Source organism: Bison bison, unplaced genomic scaffold (genome assembly GCF_000754665.1).
Source record: "Bison bison bison isolate TAMUID 2011002044 unplaced genomic scaffold, Bison_UMD1.0 scf7180017864133, whole genome shotgun sequence".
NCBI lineage: Eukaryota > Metazoa > Chordata > Mammalia > Artiodactyla > Bovidae > Bison > Bison bison.
The window spans coordinates 213,381-225,193 of NW_011494705.1; the positions used below are offsets into that span (position 1 = coordinate 213,381).

Sequence of the window (11,813 nt, forward strand, 5' to 3'; positions counted from 1 at the left end):
ACTTAAATTTAATTAAAAATTCACTTTCTCAGCCACATGAGTCACATTTCAAGGAATAACTATCCACATATGGCTAGTGGTTATCATATTGTGAGTGCAGATAGGCAGCATTTCCATCATCAGGGAAAGTTCTGTTAGAGACTCTGGCCTACAGAGAACGGTGAGCCAAGGGAGACCTCGGGGAGGGACTGACCAAGTGTGGACTTGCCAGGCTCCTGTCTTCCCATCTCTAATTCACATTCCTTATTAATCAGCTCAGATGCAAACAGCTGATCTGGTTCTTGGAACGTGGTTGTATAGAAGGAAAGAGATAGAAGTCAGATATAAACAAAAATAAGACTGACAGAAGTTAGAGTCAGGAGAAGAAAACCTGCTGTTCAGATCTCTGTTTACAAATTGATTGGATAAAACCCATCATTTGGGAGGAACACCTATGAAGCATTCTTGCCAATAGAGCTGAAGCCAAATCTGATAAGCCTTTAGTGCTAACATCCATTTAGCATTAGGAAACAGAAGGGGTAGAGGAACAAGCTAAATGGTACCACAAGGATGTGAACAGCCAAATCCACGATATGAGACATTCCACAGGACCACAGACTTCCCTTCCTCAAAGTCAATGGAGGTGAACCAAATGACAAGAGGAGATCACACAGACTCAGAGAAACAGACCAACCTCAGTGTCATTTTAGGATCTTGTTCAGATATCTTGATCAGATACCAATTTGAAGAAAACAATTTTAAAAAGACATTCTTGAGTCAATAAGGAAAATTTAGTTATTTAGACTTGTTATTAGATAATTCTTGGAGAATTACCCCACTCCAGCACTCTTGCCTGGAAAATCCCATGGACGGAGGAGCCTGGTGGGCTGCAGTCATGGGGTCGTGAAGAGTCGGACACGACTGAGCGACTTCCCTTTCACTTTTCACTTAATTATAATTTTCCAATTAATATTTGTGATAACAGCTTTATGGTTGTGGTGATATAAAGAAATGATCATAGTTTCCCAGACGTGTATAATAAAATATGTATGAGTGAAATGACATAGTGTCTTGGATTTGCTTTAAAATTTAAAAGTAAATAAAAACATACTTTTTATTTACTCATATCACTTATCCACTTTCAGTGAGTTAGAGCTGCCGTGCAGTTGTTTGTTACTGGAGCTTATTTATTTCTGGAGCATGGTGGATGCAGATGAGTAGGGGCTAGAAAGATCTTATTTGGGTCAATACAGATTTATTTACTAGATCCCTTGGAGATAAGGCATCAGTATTCTCTCTAAAACTTGGAACTATGGCAGGGAAATTGCTTTTTTTTTTTCTTTAAATTACCAATGTGTACTTGTGCCAGGATTTGCCAGTTTCCTGAACAAGCTACCTTGAGTGGCCAACACCGAAGCTTGTCCCAATAACTAGAGACGCTGGGTTTAAAGGGACATGCTTCATTGTTGATGAGAGTAAGACTTCTCCAGAAGGTAATTTGGCATCATCTATCAAAATTATAGAACACATATCCTTAGACCCCACAGCCCTTAGCATATATGTGAAATGACAGATGTAATGGGGACTTACTGCAACATTGTGTGTTCCGACAAAGGACTGAAACAACCCAAGTACCCAACAATAGGGATCCAGGTAAGTAAACTACAGTGCAAACAATAAATGCTATTTAGCAATAAAAAGAATTAGAAAGCTTTTTACGTATTATATGTTCAAACATATTATGTATTATATGTTCAAAATGCTATGTTAAATATATATCTACATGTATACACATATATAACATATATGTTTAATAAATGGGGAAAAGACTATCCTCCCCCTTTTGCTTGTAGACATATATAAAATATCTGTATTTTACAGAGAGGTATTTGGTTGCCCCAGAAGTCAAGAATGGGTGACTTAACACTGCATGTTTTCTTGGTTCTTTTGAGTTTTGAACAATGCTAATACATTGTCTTTAAAAATACATACACACAATCTAAATTTCAAGTGTTTGAGGATGAGTGGGTCAAATGTTTTTCTTTTTGCTAGATTATGCAGAGAATGCTCTCCACAGCCCCAAGGAAGTTTCCATGTTCATCACATTTTTAATTTTACTAAACCACAAGCTACACAGAGACTGGGGTCTCTGTTTCAGCATGATTCTCATCTCTCTCAGATGACTCCAGGAGAGGATGGGGAAGGCTCTCCTTCTCCTCCGGATTTCTATTAATATCACCTCTGACCCCACCCAACCCCAGCCCAGCAGGCGGACGCTGAGAGAACACTTAGATCTTCTAACTGCAAAAGTCACATCCACTTCAACACAGAAAAGCCAGCCAGCAAGACTGGAGCTGGGCAGCCTCGGAAAAGAACAGTGAAGTGATGCAGGAAGTAATGGTGAGTCACAGAAACCCAAAATGGGTTGAGTTTTGCATAAGAGAAAATGCCTCCAACACACACACACACACACTCCTCGGGCATGATGTGGATTTTCATCTGTTGCTTCCAGGATACACGCTTGTTATAGATCTAGTCTGAAGTCAATGTGAGTCTCTGCCATGTATATTCTCATAAACCCTTTCATCCTTTGAGTCTCAAAAGTCACCTCCTCTGAGAAGCCTTCCCTGGTCACCTTTCTATGGTACCCCACTGTCCCTCTCTACCCATCACTCTGTTTTCTCCATGGCATTTACCACCTTGTGTAATGACTTCACCACTAATTAATCCATTTACTCGTTCCCTGTCTTTCTTTTCCTACCAAGAGCGTAGGGGCATTGTCGGTTTTGTTCACTTTTGTATCCTTGGCACCCAGAAAAGGTCCTGGCACATAAAAAAAGGTGCCCAATAAATATTTATTAAATGAAAAACATACTTTATTAGCATTCAAGATTTTATAGGGCTCTTCAGATTCTTCCAGTTGCAGCCTGTGTAGAAAACAAATTTTTCCCGATGCAGGATTTCAGTTAGTGTCAACATATTGTTTCTGTTGACATCTTCCTGAAGCCTCAAGGCAGCCTATTAACTAGCCTTGGGATTTTCGTTGCATGCAAAAATAAATAAATAAAAAACAAACTACAGTCCTGAAATGTATAGTGTGTAAGACTTCCACACCATACAGTTAGCTGTATAACAGGGACAACACCATCCACGGGAAAGATAGCCTGGTGAGGAAAATGAGGGGGAGGAAAATTAAATGAAAGACTATTTTTTTCTTTACTATGACATTGGGAAGCCACGGGTGTTCAAGAAGTTAAAACTATTTTTCACCACATTTTTTTTCTTATACCTCACTCTGTGAGGCTAACCAGTTAAGTGTAAACAATCTTCTCACTTTTTTTTCCATCAATAGTTTCTGAGAAATGCTACAAAGGAGACTTAAACCACACACACACAGACAAACGAGAAAGCAAGGTAATTATACAGTAGCCTTTACTGTGCTTTAGTAGGTAGAAGTAATAATAAATATGAAATAGAAAGATTAAAGCAAATGCCTCTCTGGTTTCCTGTCTCCTGATTTCAGTGTAAGTAGTAAGAGAAACACACAGCCTGAATCACTAGTTCTAGATTTGTGGATTCCACTGGAGAGCTTGTTCTGAATCAGGGAGTCCCTGCACACTCACAAACTGGAATGAATGAGATGGGGGTAAGCTTGAACATGGCATTCTCAACAGCCAACCATGGAGGCCACTTCCAAGTTTCAACAGTCCCCACTCTCTCTACTTTTTGGTCTGTTACCTCAGCTCAGCCAGCCCCACCACCCCCATTTCCGGCCCAGGTCCTGTCCTGGGTTCCTCATGGCCTCCTTTTCCTTATTTGAACATTCTGTAGGAGTATAAACAGAGCTTGACCTTATGAAAGACTTCTCTTATTTTTCACTCAAAAATTTTGAAAGCCAGAGTCCAGGCAAACTCTTCAGAGGTTACTCTGGGTGGAGGCAGGAAGAACTTTCTGGAAATGGGTTGAATTTCCCTCCATGGTAGGAGCAGGATTTGGAGAACTACACAGGGAATCAGTCCTAACCAAGCGCAAGCATGCTGTTTCTCTGCTGGACCTGGGGAAAGGGCCGGCTATGGCTTCCTGTGTCCTGAACTCTACTTGAGGCCCAGGGACGTTGGAGAAAGCCAACCCTAGCCTCTTACTGCTGGAGCCATTCTAAAACTCAACCGGAACAGATTTCCTACCTTCGCTCTAAAGGAGTTCACTGGGGAAAAGCCAGGCTTCCTAAGGGACTTCAGAGGCTCCCAGGAACTACATGCAGCCCCAAGAGGACAGGGCTCTGCCTTTTCCTAAAAGAGAAGTCTGCACCAGCTGGACTGAAGCAAGCTGTCCCTGAATAGGAACAAACTAAAACCACAAAAGCCAGAGCCCTTTCTCATGAAACCTCAAATATGTGCATCTTGATACTAACCTAGATATTCCAATATCAGAAAATAATAATAATTTACAAAACAGTTCCACAAACTCTACGGAATACATTTGAATTGTCAGTGCAATTTTTTGGGAGACTGGTTGCATTGTGCTATGCTCAGTCATTCAGTCATGTCTGACTCTATGAGCCCTATGGACTGTAGCTCACCAGGCTCCTCTGTCCATGGGGTTCTCCAGGCAAGAAAAATGGAGTGGGTTGTCGTGCCCTTCTCCAGGGGATCTTCTCAACCCAGGAATCAAACCGATATCTCCAGCATCATCCTGTATTGCAGACAGGTTCTTTACCCACTGAGCCACCTGGGAAGCCCAGAAGATTGGTTGCTTCAGTTCAAATCCCCTTGAGCAAGTTACCGATCATCTCACACCCTCAGGTTTTTTCATTTATGAAGTGGAGATGTTAATAGCATTCAACTAGTTAATCCATGAAGACACTGGTCCTAATGCTGGGCACACAGTCTGAGCTCAGAAACATTAGCTGTTATTATTCCTCACCCACTGCCTTATTATGCTTACAAGAAAGGTATGCACATGGGTAAGGTTACAAACATTAGATTTCATGCATGTTTCTTTATTACTTGTTTTACCACCCGGAAAAGCTCAAAATACTCAATTCTGCCCCTGAAATAATCTGCTATATGCAACAGAGTCAGCTCAAAGGAATCCAAACTACACCCGAGTGTGTACCACAGTCTGGAGAAAGAGCCAGCCCATGTTTGTAAGAATGAGCACTCATTGCAGCATCCTGGCCATGTAACACATGGGGTATGAATTCCCAAATACTGAGTTCAGCATGGCCCTACTTTCTCAGCTGATCTCAGTAGAGACGCTGACAACTGAAAAATTATAACATGCAGTCATACTCAGAAAGGAAGTGAAATGAGGAAATAACCAGAGAGAAAAGTGGACATAACTTGTCTCACAACCATGAGGATGGCAAGTCGGTAAGGAAGGGGCAGAGTAGACAATCACAAGGACATGTTCAGTTCCAAATTAGTTCAGTTTTTCTAACATCTTATAAAGGAATTTTGGAATAAAAGCAGGAGGAAGAGGGTAGCAAAAGTATTAGCATATTGTGAGGTCTTTAATTTTTCCACTTTATCATCAATAAAATCTTCCCTTCGGAGATAGTACTAGATGACTTGAAAGAGTGCATGCCTTTCAAGACATGTTAAAAATGATTCACTATCTTAGCTTAAACTCAAAACGTTTCCACGTGTTAGAACATGATATTTAAAAATACTGTTTACAAGTGTGCCGTAACATTTTAATACAAGCATTTCTTTCCTCATTAACTGAAGAAAAAAGGATGCAAAATAGGATAGAGTCTGACCTCAACTATGTTATAAAAAAAAAAAAGAGGTGAAATGCTGACAGCGGCTGCTTCCGTGTAAGAAAACCAGGGGCGTTTTTTCTTTGCTTTCCCCTCATACCCCAATACTTAGAAAGTTTCTCCATAAGCATGTATTACTCTTACAATAAAACAAATTTAAATAACATGACATTTTAATGGCACCAAACTATATTAAAACTCCATGAAGTTTTCAGAGATTTAGGAAATGGGAGTGGGGGTGGGGTAGATGTGTGTGTGTGCATGTGTGCGTACATGCGTGCGTGTTGGTCAAAAACAGCAATGGGCTCCCAAATGCTAGTGCCTGCCTCTCATCCAACCAGGCATATACTACGGCGCCTGGCGTCTGTCAAAACGCTGTCGACTCTTGATCTCCGAGGAAACTGATGAGTCAGGCTGTGGGTGATCCAAGCCCTTTCTTCTCCTCCCCACCTCAGGCTGCCTTGGGTTGGGTTTTGTTTTTCTCTGCTCTTTAGTAGCTCCGCTCTGTGGCTTAAGAAGCCAAGCTTGTGTCTATCAATGTTCGTCTTTTCCAACAGTTCCAGTGACAAGTCTGGCAAGGGACAAGCTTGAAGTTTTTGAATGAAGGATTTGGAGGTTCTCCCAAAGCATCTGCCCAGTGCTGGTTCCTCAGGACTCTGGGTGGTTTAAGGGGCTGCACCGAGCCCTCTGTGCCCAGGACTCCTGGGGGAGTCGGAGTGACCGGGCTGTCCTAGGGAGCCCGGGAGGGGGTGGGCAGGTGAGCTCACAGCCTCCTCCCGAGGGCAGAATCCTCCTAAGGGGGAGCTGCGGGTAGAGTTTAATTCCTCAGAAGCTCTCCTGCCAGTGAGGTACTCCCTCAGTCAGATGGTCTGCTTCTTCTCAAGCTGGGATTCTTCCCTGAGCTTCTAAGAACCCCGATTCATCGCCCCGCCCCCACCCCCGTCATCATGACCTCCTGTCAGCCGCCTTCCCACTCTCCCCAGAGGCCCTTCATGGAGTGGCTGCCCATACCTGGGGCAGCAGCTACCGAGTCAGAGCAACCTGAAGGATACCAGTCAGTCTCTGAAGTGGCTCCTGGTTCAAATCCCCGCTCTGCCACGTGTCCTTGTTCAGTAGCTAAGTCGTGTCAGACTCTTTGTGACCCCATGTCGTTGTTCAGTAGCTAAGTCGTGTCTGACTCTCTGTGACCCCGTGGACTGCAATGCCAAGGACTGGTTCCATGGGAGACAATTTTTCCACAGACCTGGGGTGGCTGGGGGGATGGTTTCGGGGATGATTCCAGCACAATTACCTTTATTGTGCACTTTATTTCTAATCTAATGCCACCACTGACCTGACCAGAGGCACCGGTCCTCAGCCCAGAGGGTAGGGACCCCGATCTACCTCACCAAGTGATGGAGAGGACTAAGTTAGTTAGAACGGGTAGAGTGACGAGCACTAAAACAAGGAAACGGAAAATGGACCTGCCCCTGTTATTGGAACCCTACAAGCCAAGGCTACAGATGCGACTTTTGAAGGTGAAACCTGGACAGATGCCGAAGAAAGTGAGACTTGGGTCAGCCACCTCTTCCTCAGCAGCTTGAGGCTGCAGCTCAGTTCCACCCCTCAAGTACCACATCAGTACCCACCAGCCAGGTACACACGAACTGCGGGGGTGAACAAACAGGACAGGCAAAACCAGGCCGTCCCATGGGAAACTATTTATAGCCGAGTGTTCCTTCACCTCCGATTTACCATCTAACAGTTTGGTTGGCTCAGCTTTGGGGAAATGGTGTTCTTGTCAAAGCACTCGTCAAAAATATCCCACATCTGAGGACAGAATTGGTGAGGAGACCCAGTAAGGGCTGGCGGTTCATCTTCTGCCAGGCGAAGGGGTCTAAGCAGCCTGACCAGGTCACAGTAGCTCCGGACACGGCCTGACAACACCGAGACGGTGCTGAGCAAACTTGTGCTCGAGGACGGGTGGGTATTTACCTTTCGCCAGGAAATACAGCTAACACAACAGGAAAGATGATCAATGTATATTTTAAAAGAATGTGTATACAAACAAACCCCCTCCCATATGTTACTGGGTTTCCTCCAAAGAAAACAGATTAAATCAAATATCTACCAGGCACTCAGCCCTGTAATGGGCTGTGGGAATTCCCGGCCTCCTTTCTCAGGAAGCTTAAAATCAAGTCGGGAAGGCAAGACAAACACACGAGGAAAGGTCAGGCATCCAAGCAAGACATCTGTGACAAGCCAAAAGGACGATACAGACAACGGGTATTTCGGGAGATGGGGGAGAAACGTGAACACTCCAGTCTTAGGAGGGCTCAGAGAGGAGGTGGAGTTTGAGTTGAGCCAAAGCATAGACTCACAGGATTCAGTAAAGCAGAGGGAAAAATAACAAGAGTAATCCAGGGAGGAGGTACAGTGTAAGCAGAGGTGTGGGAGCAGTACTCGGGCGCATCTGGAGGAAGCCAGCCAGCAGGCAGGCTTGGCTACAGCGGGGCATCACTGCACAGAAGACAGAATCAGCGACCACCAGAAGAAAAAGCGGTTTCCTGGGTCATCCAGTACAATCTCACTTTACAGATGAGGAAATGGACGCTCAGGGAGACTAGGTGATTGACCTCAAGTCACACAGCTAGTTGTCAGTGGGAAATCCTTTGAGAAAACAAATCTGTTAGTTTTCAATTTTGAATTGGAGTAAATTAACTGGCTACAGAGAGACAAAGGAGAATCAGACTAGGGTGAAAGAGACAGTGCCCTTTCGAACCATGAACGTTGGTGGTCACAGGAGGAGCTCAGTAAACGCTTACTAAAGAAATTGATAAGATAACCACTATATAATTTCAGAGTCACGTAGTATCTGAATTTTTCTCTTCCTTCCCACTGCCCCTCTGCCCCAGTGAATAAAAATCTCAACTTGAGCAGTGGTATACCCACCAAGTGGAAAAAAAGTCCTCAGAGATAAAAGTCAAGGGGAGTCTCAAAGGGTTTCAGATCTCTAACCTCTCTGTGGTGGGTGTGGGTACAAAGGGCAGAAAACAAACCCCCTATGTGGGTGGCAGGTGGGCTGGGGAGAGGGAACATCTGTTTTTTGTTTTTTTATTCTCTTTGAAGCTATGAGAAATCAGGTGCTTTGTACATTTCCATCATAAAGGAGACAGAATCGAAAGGTTGAAAGTCTTAGGAAGGTGAACCGAGGATGGAGTAGGGCCAGACCCCCATATGCTTCACCCAGGCAGCTTAGGAGTAAGGAAAGGAACTGCCTTGACAAGTTCCCAGGAAGCAAGGGGGCTGTCACTCTCACACATGGGTAGGGAGGTTATTATGAATAGATTTCTGGAAAGTTCTTTCAGGCCATTTCAGGGGTTGGGGGTGTTCTCTGAGCAGTACATAAAGCAGTCGGTATGGTCTTGTGCATAAACCAGAAGCAATAAAAAACAAACAAAAAAGAAGCCAAAAGCACAAAATGGATCAATATTAAAATCGACATTGAAGAAGGCACAGAGAACCAACCTTAAGTAACTGGCCATCTCCAGTCCCCAAGAATAAAACAGTCCTGTTCATTACCACGGTGCCATAAACGGATGTCAGGTCGGAATGGATCAAGGTAGATGATGCGATCGGTTCGACTTTTTCAGGTTCATCCTCGTTTTTCTGAACATGCACACAAACGTACAAATTAAAAAACAAAAAGATAATTTTTAACAATGATAATTCTCATGATGATAAAATGTCACTCATGCCCACCTGGGAAGGATCCTACTGGAGCCCCCAATACATTTGTTTAGGCAAGATCCCCAGGAGCAACCTTTTATCCCCTTTATCTGCAGAATCACTGTGCTTGCCCAGCCTGTGGAAAGCCATTTGTTTACTGCGTATTAACATCTATTGATTGCCAGCAGTGAGCTAGCCATCCATTTAACACTCCCCCAGCAGATATATGAAACCGAGGTCCACTTTATTGCCAAGAAAGAGCCCACCACTGAATTGGGAAGGAGACAGTCTTATACTTGGCTATTTGCAGGAACATGTGACAATTTATTTTGGAGAGGATTCGGCTTCTGCGAGGTTAAACAAGCCATTTCCTAAGGTGTGAGATGGACCATCCTATTTGATGTGATGGCAGAGCGGAAGGAATCTGGATTCCTAAGAAGGCAGCAGTGTGTTAGCCCAGAGATGGGTAAGTCATTCAGAGGGTAAAGAGGGAAAGATAGAGTCATGGATGGTGGGTAAGAGAGAGCCATGGAGCTGAGGAGGAGCCAAGCACAAGGACTGGACCTGGGTGCTGATGTTCCTGAAGAAGAAGCGAAAAACCTAACTCTGAACCTGAAGGCATTTAAATGGTCTGAGGTTCTGAGCACATTTGATCACAGGCTCACTCCCGATCATTAAATAAAGCCCCTCTTTAAGCCAGAGCAGAGAGTGCATTGCCCCAAATGTCTTTTTCTTTCTTGTTTAAAGGCATGAAGTGCTTCACGCTGCTTCCTGCCTTCAACGACAGGAAACGGAGTTTGTTATACAAATCTCTGGAAGATATGGAGCTAGAAAGAGCCGTTGCCCTCTGTTTGCTGAACACAGTGTGATAGCATGCATTATCTGCCGGAGCTCAGTTCCCAGCTGCACTCAGGTTTGCAAAGGCACATTTACATCTGAGCCAATGGGAAAGCCCACAGACTTCTGTAAGCATCAGGGTAACTCCAAAAACCACCCGATTTGGGGTGGGGGGAGAGGGGCAGGGGGAGGCTGAGACTTATTAACTTCATTATATTATTGCCGACAGTGTTTATGTATTTCAATTTATGTCTTATTAAACATTCATTATTTTTAAACCCACCAAGTTTCATTAACATCTAAACTAAACGGATTCATGGACCAAATTGATTTCTGAAGCCTTTAAAGTACTGTCTATATTTCTTTGTTGAAGTTGCGCTGGGAGGAAAAGATAAGCTGGCAAGGGTTTCTCCAATGCCGTGATCTCTTTTCAAGTAAGAGATGTCATAACCTAAGAGAAAGTGACTTATTTGCATAAAATATTCCATAGTGAACTCAGTTGAAGAAGATTTTTAGAAAGCTCATTAGAGATGTTTTTTTTTCCTGTTAAAAATTACTTCTAATACCGTCAGGGAAGATGAGGAACTGTCCTGTGAAAATGAAGTTGAGGGGAAAAAAAAATCTCTATGAGTCTAAAATCAGAACAATAGATCACTGTTTAGATAAGGATCCCTCGTGACTATGAGTAGAAAAAGAAAAATCGGTGACCTTTAGATTAAAAAAAAGTAAAACCACACCACACATCTTGCTTTAAAATAAAAACAGAATTGTTCAAACTTAAGATCAGCTGACCACACTTCTTATTTTTGTTAAATATTTGAGTGTCTCAGAAGTGCTTCACTCAGAGAACTGGATGTCATCTTTGTCTGAGCATCTGGAATGTTCTAACACTGATCTTTTTGGCTGGAGGATCCATTCTCCCTCCTCAAATGATACAGACTGTGGATTGTTGATTATCCATCCACAAGGGCCAAATGAGACAATGGAAACCATGTTCAACTCTTACCACCACATGGACTGTAGTCTGCCAGGCTCCTCTGTCCCTGGGATTCTCCAGGCAAGAACACTGGAGTGGGTTGCCATTTCCTTTTCAAGGAATCTTCGTGACCCAGGGATTGAACCCAGGTCTGCATTGCAGGCAGATTCTTTACCACCTGAGCTGCAAGGGAAACCCATATCTGGTATACAATAGGTGCTTAATAACTGCAGTGATTCAGATTAGCCAAGAATCATGATATCACAGTTAGCCTTTGCTGAGGTAGGATGAAATACTCTGTTTGTGAAAGATTGACTCCAAAAACCCAGAAGTGGCTCAAAAGCTGGAAAGGAACAGGGAGAAAATTGCTTCTAAATTACTGTTTCATCTTCTCTAACATCTTTCCCTGACTTCTGACTGTTTCTCAATAATTGCATTTTTCTAAATTAAGTCCTGGATCAACAGCACAGGTAACTAGCATGGCCATTAAATCAATGTTCCCAGAACTTGAGAGCTGGTGGCATACAACAAACCACCTGGGACTAGGGATCA

The 11,813-nt window shown here is 43.4% G+C and overlaps 1 protein-coding gene across 1 annotated transcript in view; it reads right to left on the reverse strand.

The window, feature by feature from the left end:
- Nucleotides 1-11,813, reverse strand: part of PLXNC1 (plexin C1) — a gene marked incomplete at its 5' end in the record, with an annotated part of 153,455 nt that overhangs the window by 121,829 nt on the left and 19,813 nt on the right. Inside the window, one exon of the mRNA XM_010839711.1 lies at nucleotides 9,248-9,388. Within this exon, the coding sequence (XP_010838013.1) occupies nucleotides 9,248-9,388 (141 nt within the window). The remainder of the gene's footprint in view (nucleotides 1-9,247; nucleotides 9,389-11,813) is intronic.